Genomic DNA, 16,971 nt, shown 5'->3' with positions numbered 1-16,971 from the left:
ATTCTAATTCAAAGGGAAATTAGTTGAATTAGTTGCTGCTCTAAACAAAATTTTTGTAAATGTTCAAATTTATTAATCTATGAGGGGAACTTCGAAAACATTTCAAAATTCTGATGGGATTTCACATTATGAAACGTCTCACTTTCTTGTGTGTGTCACTCATTTATAAAATTTCCATAAAATAAATTTTAGTTTCTAATTTTAAATGGTGAATTGTGAACACTTAGAAATAAATATTTTCAACTAAAACTCCGAAAATAAAATATTAACATGGGATCAATGTGTTTTTTAAATATTAAGTTTCAAAATTAAGAAGACATCTCCTGAAAAATGCAAAACATTTTTTCATATGTCTATTGAAAATGCACGCACGTTTTTTGAAAATACTTGAAACAAAAAATAAACTATTCAATGCAATTAAAATTGTTTTATAGAAGCAAGTTTCTGAGTTCTTTTAAGAGGTATCATACCTTTTAGCATGGCAAAAACTATACTCTAGTAGAAATATTAAAAATACTATTTAACCATCGATTTATTCTAAATTTTTTACACATGTTCTTCATTATATGTGCTATCCTATGCTGGTATAAAAATTTTACGTATCTTAGATACTTAATTTTTTGTAAATTTTCGAAGAAAAAAAAATTCATTAAAAACAGCTTGCGCGCATGATAATATACATCAATGTAATTGAATAAAAATTGATTCAAAATAAAGGAAACTTTTTAATTCATGAAATGAAGCAAAAGGTTGAGATTTCATTGACTCAATTTTATTTAAAATTAAATTTTAAAACTTAAATTTCAAATTCCAAAAATTTTTATAGTTAAAAATTTAATTTTAAATAAAATTGAGTCAACGAAATCTCAACATTTTGCTTTATTTCATGAATTGAACAGTTTATTTTATTTTTAATCAATTACATTGATGTCATGGTATTTTATCATGCATGCAAGCTGTTTTAACTCTATAAAAAACCAATCCGGCCGTAGACGGCTCTACATGCAAACAGCCAAACCGCTCGTAGCCGGCCGAGATGGGGGGGGGGGGTATGGGTATATAAGACATTTTTGTGAAAGGGCAGGGAGGGATGATTGACAGCTGTCGTCAGAGGCAGGAACGAGAAAGACAAGCGTATACGCCCCATCAGTTGGATTTCGGAAGCTCCACTTCGATAAAGCTGACTGTTGTTTGCAACAATACAACAAAACGAGAGGTTACACTATCATGTTGTTACCCACGACGTTGGCGAAATAATTTTGGGAAAAGAATTTTAAAATTATCAAGATGTGTTAAATTTTATTGCTTATAATAGATTATATTATTATTTAGATATTTAGAATTTATGGTATCTTGTACTTTTGCGATTGTTGCGTTTTCCTGGAACTTGACTTACAATTAGAGCCAGCTTATGTGCAAAAAAAAGGACACGCAGCATCAAATAATTTTGTTTTATTAGTTGCATACCAACACAATTTATTGAGCCTGTCATAACAGGTGCTCTATCTGAACAAAATCCTGGCAATTTATTTATTGGGACATTTCTAGATTTCCGAAAGTTCGGTGTCATTTGTGTAATGTTATCCGTACTGAACTTCTGTAAGCCTCCATCTCCTGAAATTATCAGAAAATTTTTTATTCTTTTTTATTACAATTATGTCGATACTCCCATGAAAAGAACTTTCTTTTACCTAAAATTCGGAGAAGTATTTTACTCCTAATAAGATTTTTAGAAGTGAAAATGAATTTTAATGTACTATTGTAACAATTATTGTTATGGGGATGATGCCCCTCGTATCGAATGAAAAACATGAAAAGATTCTCTACATAAGCTGAAATGAATTTTTACTAGGAAACTGGGAACTGTCCTGCTTTAAAACTTTCACAACCTTGAGACTCCTTTCCTAACGGCCATATGCTTCGCAAGTTCTGTTTTTTTTCTCTAATGGTCATATATTTGGATCATGCGTTAGGGAGGGACACCTGCCCCGTACGGAAAATTTGCGGTGGGGGGGGGGTGGCAATTTCAGTGACAAAAATGTATAAAAGCACTTTGTTGTGATTCTGGGAGTTGGAAAATCAAGCCGCAAAAATTAGCGCCCACTCCTGTCTGGGGCACCAGTTCCGCCTGCTCCTCCCCCCCCCCCCAGTTGCGTCCCCGGTCATGAATACGCATATTTTCAGTTCACACAAAGAAAACCTTCTATGTTTGGATAAACATGATTAATCGCCGACCGATATTATTTACTAGGACTGTAAAAGCAATGAAGAAAAATTTGTAAAAAGCAAAAAAATTACGGTATGTCTTTTTGTGTAAAAAAACATAAGGGCATGTTGCAAAGGGACATTAACTGAGCCCGTGATAGTAGTATAATACTAAGTAGTATATTTCATTTTGTGCCCAATTTTGCAAGTGTTGTTTTATTTCTTTAGCGTATTACTAAAGTTTTAGATTGTTAGTTGAGAGGTTAGTACACAAACCTCTAGCAATACGATTTGACTTCTGGGACGGCTGCCTTTAGGATTTGGCACCAGACTGCACAGGCTCAATTATGCCCATTTTTGAGCACAAAATGGCCGTTTAATGATTAAAAAAACCTAAATAAAGAATGTGAGGGGGGGGGGGCCTAGCGAGCTATAGCAAAGGGCGGCAGGTTTGAGGAATGAGTGGCCGAGAAAATTAGTAGAATGTGAAAAGAGTGGCAAAATCATAAATCAGTTTCTGCCTAGTGAGTGAGTGACCTAGAGCAGGGCTTGACAAATCAAAAAATAATTTAAGCGCCAACCAAATTTCATAGGAGCCAAGCATTTTTTTTTAAATAATGGCTTTATTTTGAAAATAATGTTTTTTTTCCAGCTTATCTAGGACTCAGCAACCCTTCTCCATGTTGGTAGACACACTGACACAATTACCAAAAACTTTGTTATCCTAACACTTCAATTTAGCAATCAAACATATAACATTTTAGGCACCAATGCCAAATTTCTATATTCGTCATAGTGGCTTGGTGCCTGGGAATTCTGAAACCCTGACTTAGAGCGTGTGCAAGTACGTGGATGACCAAAAGAGAAAGCGAGTGACCCCAGGTCGGTGAGCGATCAAAAGCGTGACGTAGAATTGGTGCAAGCATGATAATGACCAAGCAAAGAACTACAGAGCGAGGGACCTGGTTAATGAGCGATCAAAATCGTGACCTTGATCGGGTGCAAGCATGTGGATGACCAAAACGTAACCTAAAGAGCGACTAACCAGGTCAGTGAGCGATCAAAATCGTGGCATAGAGCGTATGCTATCATGTGAGAAACCAAAAGGGGGGAACGTAGAGATTGTGTGAGCACGTGAATGACCAAAACAGTATGCCAGCATGCGAGTGGCCCAAAGCGTGATTTACTGATTTACAGACACAGGCGTTTTCACAGGAGCGGGAGTCCAAGACGGATATTTCCCAGGGTGGTGAATTCTAGGAATAAGTGGCTAAGAATATTAGAATAGAATGGGAGAAAGGAGGCAAAACAGTAAATACGCCTCTGATTGTTGCCCGATTGTAGTAGTATCTGAGCATGAGACTTCATTTTCTACGGATCTAGCGTTTTGATAAACATCTGCGTTTACTACCAACTGGGGTTAGGATTATTGATAAGAAGACAGTCAACGTGAGCAAAAAAGGCACGGCTGTAATTAGTTGAGGGGATTTATGTCCTTTCATTGTCAAGTTTGAAAAACTTATTTTCGCAAAAGTGACACTTCCACACAGTGATTTTACGTCTCTTTTTCTTACGAAGCAATACCTTATAAGTGGGATGTTTTTATGGGAGTGTTCCAAATAAAGTACACTGGCACCGGATTAGTACGTGAATACATACAAGAAAATTGATTGTAAAGTTTTCGTATGGTTCCCAAATCGAGTTTTCTTTTGCTTCTAGGTAGTGCATTCAGAAAATGGCCAGCCCCCTTTCTTCCCCACAGATACGATCTTATCCAAAGGTCAACGTTGGTTTTACTAATAGATATTTTTCTTCAAAACTCACATTCCATTTCTATCCCAACGTGAATAGGTTGGCCTTTTTCCTTACTCTTGCGAATTTTAAATATTTACCATTTCTATGTTTAAGTTGTCAATTATCGATTTGAAGCATCACTTTCGATTTGGAAAATGCCTAAAGAAAGTCTCGTGTATGAAGAAATTAGTCGTATTTTGTTTGATGAGGATTTAGGTGATTCCGATTCTCCAATTGAAAGTTCCGACAGCGAGTATATAGTCACGAACAAGAGACCACAAGTACACATATCATAGCTATAAGGAGATAGGATAGTGGATAATATATCGTCATAAGCAGAGGCGTAAGCAGGGAGGTGCGTAGAGTAGAGGGTCCGTATCCCCTCCTCCAAGTCAACCAAAAATTAGAAAAAAATTATTTCGGTAAAAAATGCTATATCGAAACTAAATACCTTTTATATGCTATGTTAACCAATAAGAAGGGGATTCCCTCTCTGATTACTTTTTATCACAAGCATAAGCGTGGACAAAGATCATTGGCGTACGTGGGGGGGGGGGGACATTGAGGTTCTAATCCCTCCCCTCAAACCGAGATTATAGTGTTATTTTGCAGGAAAAAACGTAACCCCCCCGCCCAGAAGGAAAAAATTTTGAACCCCTACCCCCTCGAGAAAATTCTGCAGACGCCTGTGACAGAGATACACTGAAAATGCAAGAGGGCCACAGTTGGGAGGAGGGAGATTGAATTACGATTGAAGGGTTAACCATATATTTGTGAATATCATGTCGCTTTTGTATGCATGGGTAAACATAATGCCCTTCCATATCAGCCCCCCCCCCCAATCACAAGAAGAGTTGGAGGAAGTTCAATATGGCTGGAACTAGAGGCACAGTAGCAGGGTGAAGTTTTTCAAGGAGATATACTGCACATAAGCACTTTTTGCAACTTTGAAAGCAGTAAAATTAAGTTTATCCCGTCATCTCCAATACGTTGCGATCATGTTCGTACGCCTGTAAGTTTCAACGTATCACCAGCAACAAGTGTGCAAAAATATTTCGTTACATCTTCACTTTTTGTTTTCTAATGGAGAGGGCGAACCAGAGCCGTAACTAGGGGGGAGCAGGCGGATCTCGTGCCCCGCGCGCTGGACCAGAGGGGGCGCAAATTGTATTCTCAAACCTTACCTTCAACATTACAAAGGGGTACTAAAATGTGCACTTGCCCCAGGTGACCAAGAATCTAGTTGCGGCCCTGGGGAGAACGTCAGTTATTCGTAATTTCTCTGACAGAACCAAAAATAAATTAGATTCCTCTTTTGTCGGCAGAATTTTGCCAATATTTTTACTACTCTGTCTTTGTCAAAAGTCAGCATAGCACAGACACTCCACTCAAAAAATGACACCAGACTGGACCTAATTTCATGTTTTTACAAGCTTCGTACTGTCGCCCTTCTCGTAATCCAAAAATCAACGAATACACCCCCTCCTCCTCCTGATGGTAACGTAAAATTGGAATGGGGCCTGAATTTTTTTTGGTAAAGCTTATTTATTTCATATCGAGACACACGAAAGTTTATATCTGGAAGCACTTGTCTTTTTCTAATTTTTGAAGTTGTCTTTTGAATTAAAAATTCATATACGTATTAATAGTTCACTTTTACAAAATAAAAAAAAAATCGAGAAAAGGAAAAAATAATTGGCAAAGTTGGCGAGAATATCTTGCAGAGAAAGGGCGATATATCGCCGCTCACGAATAAATAACTAACCAGACCTTCAGCTGGACCCGTATACGCGCACAGGGATAAAATTAACTCGTATGCATATATACATGTCTTTCACGAAGAAAAAAGAGTTGGGTGAATACTCCTTTACATAAAAGAAAAATGCTGTATAAAGAAGGGTGATTTCAGTTTACAATTTGTCTCCACAGGGTATCTTGAAACGAAAAAATGAACAGCAACGCTGTGGCCGGCATGAATAGGAACTGAATGGACGGGGGATTAGGTGAGAGGTAAAAGTTTGGACGAGTCCATTTCAGAAAGCAAAAATAGGTTATTTTCACGAACCTCCTAGTATCCTTCAAGAATCGGTAAAGGGTTAATGCTTTTTTTTTGAAAATTCACAAAAAATTAAGATAAGATATGTAAAATTTTATACCAGCATAGGATAGCACATACAATCAAGAACATGTGTAAAAAATTTGGAATAAATCGATGGTTAAATAGTATTTTTAATATTTCAATTAGAGCATAGTTTTCCACAATGTTAAAAGGTACGTGACCCCTTAATTGAAAATTTGGTGTTAAAGTTATAATTTTTCGTTTTTATGTAATTATTCAGGAATACTTTAGATATTATTTTTTGCCATTGTACCCCAATTTACCTGGGTTCCGGAAAAATCTGGGTTCTTTTTGAGTGAAATTGAACTCTTGGAAAAAAAGTATGATCCTCCCCTAATAAGTCATTGATATCTCTATGAATTCTTTCCAGCATGGTCTACCCCAGGTCTTTCACATCACCTGCTTCTATCTCTTTGTGGAGACAGTGGCGGGCCATGTTCTGGGCAGGAGAAGGGGGTATCCCTGTGAATCAAATAAATAATTCATTTCTAAAAACATGTTCTATCCAAAGGTTCATTTACTTTCATTGTCTACTTAGTAGAGAAAGCTTGCAAAGAAGCCCATTAACACTGAGAATTTAACACATATGGAATTTAGCACATATAATAAATCTAAAACAAATATACAGTCGATCCCGCTTATAATGTTCCCATTTAGAACGTTTTTCCACTTGGTTCGACTTATTTTCGTGGTCCCAACTCTAAATAATTCTCATTAAAATTTCCCGTTTAAAGTGTTTTCCTGCTTACGTTTTTTATGACAGTTTTTTGAAAAAGTTATAAGCAGGATCCATTGTAATTAAAAGTTAGAGGAACACATATATATATATATATACAGTCGAATTCCATTTTAACGAATACCGTTATAGCGAAAATCCTGTTTTAACGAATACTTTTTCTAATTCCCCAGATAAGTTTACATGGGAACAAGCAAAGACTTGGAATTCCTTTATAACGAAGTGAATTCTCCGGTCTCTTGGAATTCGTTATAACGGGATTTGACTGTATTTACTTATAAATCAATCTATACATTCCCTTCTGATTGATTTTCTATTTCGTTGTAAAAACCTTAGCTCTTTCAATAATATCTTGTGATTAAATTTAAAGCAAATGAGATTCTGACACTTATCTTCTGATTTCCCCTATTGATATAAATCCTTCCGGAGCAATTTCCTGCTAGAGTGATTTTATTTTCCCTCCCTGATGGCCCACCACTCTGATCTGTCGCCATTTAACTGCCACATGATCACCTGAACCTGAATATGGGAGCTGTGTCAGATTTGTGGTGGTGAAACTTAACAGTGTGCGCCCAGCATTTGGCGTGCCATCTATCCATGGTCGCAACTAGATACTTTCCCAAACGCGGCAAGCACAAATTTTAGTGCCCAGTGTAATGTAGAGAAGTTATAAAGGATGAATTCGGTGCACCCTCTAATTCAGAGCCCACGACACCAGACCCGCCTGCTCCCTCCCTCCAGTTGTGGCCCTGCATCTACCCTCCAAATTGGCAATGCGCGGATTTGAAATTTAATGTTTACATATTTGTTGTAGGTCTGTGTAATCGTCGTGGCAACAAGAGCTTTTTCCAAAGGAATAGCCAACTCAAAATTGGAAACATCAGAAAATCGTATTTTTAGCCGATTACGACTGTGCAATCGCAGACTCCGAACTTTTAACCTAAGGGAAAATCTGGGGAGGGGTAATGAAGTACTGTGCCCCCGCCCCCAATAAGATCAAAAATTAAAAATATTTTTATAGAAAATTAAAATATTGCAGAAAAAAGTACATTCTTATACTACGTGTTGATTAAAATTTTTTTTTGAGTGTTAGTGTCCATCAACATGTAGTATGAGACTTCCTGCACTGTGTTCAATCATTATATTATAGTTTTGCAAAGCTAAAACCTATCTCTGTAATTCAGAGTTTTGAGGAGAACAATTGGACAAGAAAGATCATCGGAATGAAGGGGTCGTAACATCACACAGGTGTGTGTGGATTCACACCTTGATTTTAACACTGTGATCAAAGGACTACTGTACTATATCTTCCTAAAGTGGAATATGCTGAAATCTGTGGCATACGTTGTAGAACAATCAGTGCTGATGCAGAACAATCTTAGGAAAGTGTTGAAAACTGGAATTTTTACCGCAGGACATTTTCGGCCAGCTGAGGGCTCGTTGCAGAACAATGCAGAATATCCCTGCTTTGGACAATATCTCCGCCCCTCCCCCACCTAAAGAAAGTCCTCGGTAGAGACATGTAACTAAAGGAAAGTTTAGATAATATCAGATGGAAATTCAGATTATTTTTTAATGATTGATCCATACATTATACAAAGAAAATTACAGTAGTGAATTCAGGATTCCATTGTATCAGAGGTTCAAAGTATAAGCAGAGAAAAGCAAAGAATTAAATATAAAACAGCGAAATATGATGCTACAGAATATCCATACATACATGAGGGTAGTTGTAAGCATGTGTACATGTGATCAAATGAGCTTGAAACATTACACTGGCAACAAGTTATAATCAGTCACACAATATTTAAGAAATTTTAAATAAATGAGTGCTAGGCAATGCTCATTTTGGGAATTCCATAAAGAAGAGTGTCATTCCATCTAATCAAAGTATCAGCATGGAATGTTATGCAGATCATCTTTCACTTGCTCAATTAATGTAGCGCTAGAAAAAAAAGAGATGAATTTTTAATGCAAAAGTGATTACATTCTATGAAATAATTTAATATACACAGCGAAACCTCTATACAACGATAAATCCCTCCACTATGATACTTTTCAGATCTTGTTTAGAATTGCTTTCAATCTAATGTTAAACTTCTCTTAATTACAATGATATCCTATACTTGCTTTCATAACAATATTTTTTAATACTTCACCCAAAATTCTCTTAAATATATTTTAAAACTCATCACCTGTTTTTGTTCTTCCAAGAACATCTAATAACATTAGTACTTTGTACCACCTGAGATTACTGAAAATGTTTGTGGGGCAGTTTAACATGGTGAACTCCAAACCCAATTTTGAGAAGCAAATGCGGACCCATCTCCTCGTTAAAAAGCCTTGCCACAGAGAGCAACAGGCCTACAACGATACAATTATTCAATCATTACACTTCACTCAAAATTAGAAAAAATCAATGGCAGATGCAGGATCCAAAAAATTTAAAAAAGGAAGAAAGAGGAGGACTAAAAACTAGGATGGGTACCTCCCCTTAAACAACATAATAAAGTCCAAAATAATAATAATAATTAAAAAAACACACGCATGCATGCACGCGCACGCACGCACACACACACACACACACACACTTATTTATTTGTAAAAAATAAAAAAAAATTATAGCACTATTTCAGTATCGTATAAGATTGAATAGAGTCAAAGCAAAATGACATGGTGACAATAATGTTTGATAAAAACTAGCAACCACAAATGAGTCTTTCACAGTCCAGTCAACTCTTTTGGATAAATTCACAGCAAATTAAGAAGATATGTAAGTTTATTAACAATGACTCTTTCTAGGTCCTTTTAAAAAGCACACTGCAAATAGTGTAAATTAGAAAGCCCAAAGTAAATAAGTCAAGGTGAACCAGATAGTTTTACTGAGCCGTCCGTCTTTTTTTCTTAAAGGGATTTGCTTACATTTTCCAGTTCAATGATAGCGTTATAATTTTTGAAAAATGAAGCACTTTTTTCATTTATAGCTCTTTGCTGAGCTTTGTAAATATTGTTTGTGCCTTTGCATGCCCTAAAAATACAGAAGACAATGCTATTGGCTTGCATCACAGCAGGGTTGGCAAAAATCCAGGTTTTTTCGGTGTTTTGATATTGAAGCATAAGGAAAGAAAGTTATATATGATGTAAATAAATATAAGAGACTGGGTAATTTGTGGCAATTATTATGCACACTGAAGAGCCAAAAAAAATTGGTACACCTGCCTAATATCGTGTAGGGCCCTGCGAGCCCGCAGAAGTGCCGCAACACGACGTGGCATGGACTCGACTAATGTCTGAAGTAGTGCTGGAGGTAATTAACACCATGAATCCTGCAGGGCTGTCCATAAATCCGTAGGGGTAAGAGGGGGTGGAGATCTCTTCTGAACAGCACGTTGCAAGGCATCCCAGATATGTTCAATAATGTTCATGTCTGGGGATTTAGGTGGCCAGCGGAAGTGTCTAAAGTCAGAAGAGTGTTCCTGGAGCCACTTCGTAGCAATTCTGGACGTGTGGGGGTGTAGCATTGTCCTGCTGAAATTGTCCAAGTCCGTTGGAATGCACAATGGACATGAATGGGTGCAGGTGATCAGACAGGATGCTTACGTACCTGTCACCTGTCAGAGTCGTATCTAGACGTATCAGGGGTCCCATATATCACGCCAACTGCACACGCCCCATACCATCACAGAGCCTCCACCAGCTTGAACAGTCCCCTGTTGACATGTAGGGTCCATGGATTCATGAGGTTGTCTCCATACCCGTACACGTCCATCAGCTCGAAGCAATTGGAACCGAGACTCGTCAGACCAGGCAACGTGTTTCTAGTCCTCAACAGTCCAATGTCTGTGTTGTCGGGCCCAGGCGAGGCATAAAGCTTTATGTCGTGCAGTCATCAAGGATACACGAGTGGGCCTTCAGCTCCGAAAGCCCATATTGATGATGTTTCATTGAATGGTTCGCAAGCTGACACTTGTTGATGGCCCAGCATTGAAATCTGCAGCAATTTGCGGAAGGGTTGCACGTCTGTCACGTTTAATGATTCTCGTCAGTCGCCGTTGGTCCCGTTCTTGCATGATCTTTTTCTGGCCGCAGCGATGTCGTAGATTTAATTTTTTACCTGATTCCTGATATTCAAGGTACACTCGTGAAATGGGCGTACGTGAAAATCCAAATTCCATCGTTACCTCTGAGATGCTATGTCCCATCTCTCGTGCGCCGACTATAACACCACGTTCAAACTCACTTGAATCTCAATGACCTGCCATTGTAGCAGCAGTAACCGATCTAACAACTATGCCAGACACTTGTTGTGTTTTATAGGCGTTGCTGACTGCAGCGCCGTACTCTGATTGGCTCAATATCTCTTTATTTGCATACTTTATTGCATACAGCCCATCTTCTTCGGGCCGCACGGTGGCGTGGGGTCAACGGAATGCAGACCATTGGCCTACGTGCATAGAGCCCTCCCTCATGAAGCCGATTACGTACTGTTTGGCTGGACACCCTTCGTCCTGTTGCCAAGAGCAACCGTCTTTGCAGCTGCGTAGCATTCTGTGATCTGTTTCGACGGGCTGTTAACCGTACATACCGGTCATCAGTTGCTGTAGTGGCACGTGGCCGACTTTGCCCTAGTCGACGCCTAACATTTCCTGTTTCTTCGAATCGATTCCACAGCCTTGCAACAACACTTCTGGCGACTCCAACAGCGTCCGCGACACTACATTGTGTTTGCCCGGATTCCAGTCTGCCTATAACACGCCATGCCATGGATTCCGGTAAATCACGTTGTTGAGACATCCTCAAGTCACCCTGTCTCAAAAAAAAAAAACTGCGCAATCGAATTTCACAGTTACGGCAGTAAAACAGACGTTTCTGCAACATCCCAATTTCTGCCCTTATCTCCTTTTTCTGGTTTTTGACGTCATGAACTTTGATTTGCATATGAAGTTTTCTTCTTCCGTTTCCTGCTAGGCTTTAAATTATGGATGATTCATTTTATGTTACTTATCGGTATACATCTTTGCGTAATTTTGTTAAAACCATGTGCTCCCCTAATTGTTTTGAGCAGTGTATATACAGGGTGGTAACTATTGACCGTGCAATAATTATACACGTGATTCCTTGTGAAAAACTAATATAGAAAAGTGTTTTCTGCTTTTTGATCGGACGAATATTAAGTGAGTTATAAGCTTTTAAAATTTCGTGATGTGTCACTTTTGTAAACGTAATTATATGCCAAACACTGAACCAAAGGGCATTTCTCTGCCAGCAGCGGGTTGTCAATCCTTAAAAATGAACTGAAATATTCAATCCTATTAGAAGCCAAGTTCGGCCTTCTTCCTTAACGATTGGCACGATAGGAAAAATCACTACATTTTTAAAAAAAAATTTGGCACGGAGAAGAAGCAGAAATAACGAGACTATTCCGGAAAATACTAGACAAAAATGAAGGAGGTATGGTCACCCTATTCACAGTGACTAGCTCGTTTTATTTATTTTTATTTTTTATACAAAAAAATCTTATTTTTAAATCCCCCTCTCTCCCAACACACACAGCGAGCTCTCGATCCGCTCAGGCCATAAGCCAGCATGTAAATCACATTGGAACTGTACTATATATGTGTTTGTGTGAATCATTTATAAACTTAATCATCATTTGATCCTTTTTGTCGCACCATGGTCATTTTCTGCATACGAGGGCTAATTAGACCGGGCAATTTATTACCGATTCCGAACGGCAGCTTTTTTTATACTCGCCGAGAGGTTGGTGCGCTAACCCCTCGATGTGGAACTCCCTGCAGTAGCAATCTTTTTCTGTCGTCATATGTCACCATTTCTGTTGTATCCCTGCGTCGGGAAAGTTTCTGACGAGAACGAACCGGGTATCGAACTCGCGACACCTCTAAACATCCTTTGGTACGTTTAGGCGAGTATCTTATCGACCTCTGGGCTAACGCGCCCACTAAACTTAATATCAATACATAAAGATCACTGATGTGTGGTAATGATATAAATGTGATAATGTGTTGAATAAAATAGGAAAGTGAATAAAAAAAATTGGAAAGAAAAATTTCTATGTAAAAATTAGTCTCTGCAGACTACTTTGAAATATTGATACTGTACCGAAACCATCAGGAGTTTTGAAATAAGCCGCCCTAATATACCTAAAAACCATTAAAATTCCCTTGAAAACATGAAAATGTTTTATATTCAGGCCTAAAATTTTGTTATTTTAATCACAACGTTTAATTCCCAAACGTTTAGTTTTATGGTAGTTATTAGAGCCAGTATTATTCAAAAAAACAACTTTGAAGAATAATCTCATCACTCAAAATTTTTTAAAGTCAGTTTGGTATATAAGAAAAAAGTTTCTTTCTCTCAAACCTAACACAACTTCGACCTATCGCTATGGCCAATTTACAGTCAAATGAGTTCTGCCGGGAATGTGCGGGAGTATCTAGCGTTGTGTCTGACCTTTCAATGCTGTCATGTATATTTCATATTGTGAGTGAAGTGTAATGATTGAATATTTGTACCGTTTTAGGTCTGTTGCTATCTTTTGGTCAAATCAAATAGTCTTTTATGAATGCTATAAATCATCCCGATCTATTTCGGGTACGACATTGGTAAAAACTATAGTAACCAGGAATATTATCAAGGTCTATTTTCGTCATCTTTTACCCAAATTTCTGATAATAATATCAGGTCAAATAAAAGGTTCAATCTATTTAGATATACTAAAAAAGTAACTGCAGAATTGCAACAGAAAAGCTGTAAAAAATGAATACAAATCAACATTTTTAACGCCAAATGCAACCCTACTTGGTGAGGATTCAGAGAAAAGCGGCAGATTCTTAAATGAACTGTCCATGTTTCTTCTGAATGTGTATAAATCTGTTGTAAAGTTATTTTTGGGTATTTTGCATCAAAAAGTGTTTGAAACTGAGCTTGATATACAGTCAGCCTCCGTAATCGTTCTATATTCACGGTTTTTTTTCCTTTATTGGAAAAGGTTTTTTGCAAATCGTCATTCATGTATATTGTTTACAAAATCTGAGTTATGCATGTTAAGGATGGCTGGCTAATGACATTACTGTCATCATTAGAGCCATGGCAGCTCCTGAGATAGAAACAGTCACCTTGGCTAAAATTAACATTCGGCCATAATGTGAACTCCAGGACACAACAATTTCTACAGAGTCAACTGAGGAGATTATAAAAGACATTGTCACATTAGCGGAACCGGTGGGTGGAGAAGAGTTCAATGATGTGGATATAGAAGTTGAACAGCCAATTAATAGCAATTCAGAGAACCGAGCATTTCAGCGTTGACCAAGGAAGAGGAATTAATGCAGTTGACTGCTCCTAAGCGGTACCAGAAAAATAGATCAAGATAAAGAAGTGGACGAAAAGTTCACCATGAGTAATATAGCGGAAAAACTTTGCAAGTTCAAATCAGCAATACTGTTTTCATTACTTAGATCCCTCTATAGCACGTTCTTCACATGTAGAAAAATTGGTAGAAGAAGCCTTGTCAACATACTCCAACATACTTTGTGATATGAAGAAGAGAAGGAACGGCAAACAGAAATCACAATGTTCTTTCAGAAAACATCACCAACAATTGCTGCACCATCTTCTCGTGCTGTTCAATAAATGAGGTATACAAAAACCCCATGGGGGTTTCTGTTATTTGCAGATTTCCCACATTCGCGGTCACACCCGCGAATACGGAGGTTACTGCGTATATTCTAATCGTGCATTTCCTACACTTTATTTTACAAAAGTGAAAAAAATTAGTGAGTTACAATAAGTTTTTGTTGTTGTTTTGTGTCTTTCACATGAAATTGCATTGGTGTATATACCTCAATGTTTTTGAATCTATTTTTTTGTAATGGGGTCAACGTGGTGGGGATGCTGTACCACGAATTCTCTGTTCCAGAAATGAAGCTGACTGATTTTACACAAGCCGAAATATATTTCAAAAATAAAATAGACATTTTGAAAGAACCTGAATCTATTTGCAAAATATTTACTGATGAAGAAGACACTCTGGATTTCAAGTCATCAGTTGATGAAAGTGAATTTAAGAATTCCGATTTTGACATTATAGATGAAAATGATGAAATGTATGTAGGTAGGTGAAGAGTTAAATGAGGAAGTCTGAGTATCCTATTTGAAGCTAAAAGAGCAGCCACTGAATACTGACGTAGCAGTAAAAAAATGAAACTGCACATTAAAATCTGTTCAAAGCAAGTATAAATTTGTAAAAAGTTTGTCTCGAATGTATTTGTGGGAAAATCAAGTCAACAAATTTGGTGATAAGAGGCACAAACTATACGAAATTCAAAAATGTTTTTTTTTAAAAGTTTTAGGATGCAAGGCGCAGGTATGTAATGGTGCATGACTCAGATTTGAAAAGCTGGGCTAGTAATAAAGCTCTGTCCCTAAAAATGCTATTCAAAGCTTCTGGAAAATGGCTCTGTAATTTTTAACAGAAATGTAGGATTGTTAGCAGAGAAAAATTACTAAAATGATCACTCAAAAGCAGATTTATGAAGAGGATTATATTGTAAATGCTTCAAAAGCATATGCAAATGATATATGTATTTTTTTTTAAGAATTCACAGTTGAAGGATACCAGATGTTTAATACTGATCAATCAAAGAAATTCATTCGGAGAGAACGCTTGATTTTTTGGGTTCCAACAGATTGAAAGTGCTGCACAATCTATCCATGCTACGACCCATTTATATACTGTAATGCCAACAATCAGCAAAGATGGAATACTGCTATCGCCTTTATTTAGTTTGTATTCGGAACCCAAGTTCAGCAGAAAATGTTTCAAGCTGACAATATTTATACCGTTGCTTCAAAATCGAGGAAAATGAGATAGAAAGAACTGCTTGAATATTTATTGGAAGTGTATTTCAAAAACACACCCAATGAAACAGTACTTTTAGTGGATTCTTTGGTCACCCTTCAAAAAGAATAATTTGATTGATAGTGTTACGCCACCGGATAAAATTGTTCATGTGTTTGTGATGCCACCTAAAACCACTCATCTAATACAACCGCTTGATAGGTAAGGTTTTCAGGTGTGAAAAAATTTCGTTCAAAAATTTTCAGATTTAGTTATGATTGAACAAATAAATTGATTTGTTTCATCGGGACAATATTTTTAAAGTACAATCCATTGCACACAACCAGTTTTCTTCACCACGCTACGTCAACATGGGGAAATATTCATGGCATGCATGCTCATACACAAAAATGCATCCTGTGTATTTCGAAAATCCTGTTGATTTCATATTTATTGCAAACAACGTACTTGATTGCTGGAAACAAAATTGTGCATCCAAAATATTCGTTCACGGTAGATGGTGTAAGATATGTTTCTGCTTATATGATATATGTTTTAGTGAATATGATGTGCACTTTTACCCCCCCCCCCCTCTTTACAACGCAATATTTTACAGTTCTTGATCCAGGAAAATTTGAAATTGTTCGTTTTTTTAAACTGGCGAACAATTCAGAGCAGATTCTATTTAGCGGACCACTCATGATATCTGCAGACCAGTAAGTTCTTGCATTCACTGGTCTGTGGGACCAGTGACAAACTATTCAAGTGCTTAGGGCCTTCAAACGTCTTAATTGGACCCTGAGTGAATGCTACTAGTGGATAACTTTGTTTAATAAAAGTATTTAATTTTAAAAGTTTAAAAATTTAAGAAATAAAAAGTAAATATTTAAAATAATTTTAGAAATTTAAAAAGAAAAAAAATACCTTTTAAATTTAATTTGAAAATTTGTAAAGTATTTAGTCAATTATATTCATAATGAATTACAGAACGGCTTATAATTTTACATGTTATATAGATCACAAATTTTATATTGTTTTTCTTTTTTTCATTCCCAATCAAGGCCACTTCCCAATAGCGGCTACATTTTTATGGTCAATGGCTGTTGTTGGCAGGTTTTATGGTATAAAATTGTAAAGTATGAACAACAGGCCACTGCCATATCTCCTTTATCTCAGAAGGAAACGGAGGGATAGATATATGTGGGTACATCCTATTGATGAACAGGGACCTTCATAAGGTGTTTTTAAGGGTATTTT

General features: G+C 37.1%; 1 protein-coding gene across 6 annotated transcripts in view; it reads right to left on the bottom strand.

Annotated features, from left to right (window-relative positions):
- Positions 1-1,155: 1,155 nt before the first annotated feature.
- The window catches only part of BORCS7 (BLOC-1 related complex subunit 7), a 70,744-nt gene continuing 54,928 nt past the window's right edge, over positions 1,156-16,971 (bottom strand). For all 6 annotated transcript variants that reach the window (XM_089244326.1, XM_089244327.1, XM_089244329.1 and 3 more), the window contains one exon: positions 1,156-8,799. In XM_089244326.1, the coding sequence (XP_089100452.1) occupies positions 8,748-8,799 (52 nt within the window). In that variant the 3' untranslated portion in view covers positions 1,156-8,747. The remainder of the gene's footprint in view (positions 8,800-16,971) is intronic.

Source organism: Pholcus phalangioides, unplaced genomic scaffold, assembly GCF_987345545.1.
Source record: "Pholcus phalangioides strain wild (caught in Gottingen) unplaced genomic scaffold, Ppha-v1.0 ptg000015l_1, whole genome shotgun sequence".
NCBI lineage: Eukaryota > Metazoa > Arthropoda > Arachnida > Araneae > Pholcidae > Pholcus > Pholcus phalangioides.
The sequence above is the reverse complement of the archived record's forward strand: the minus strand, read 5'-3'. Positions and strand labels throughout refer to the sequence as shown.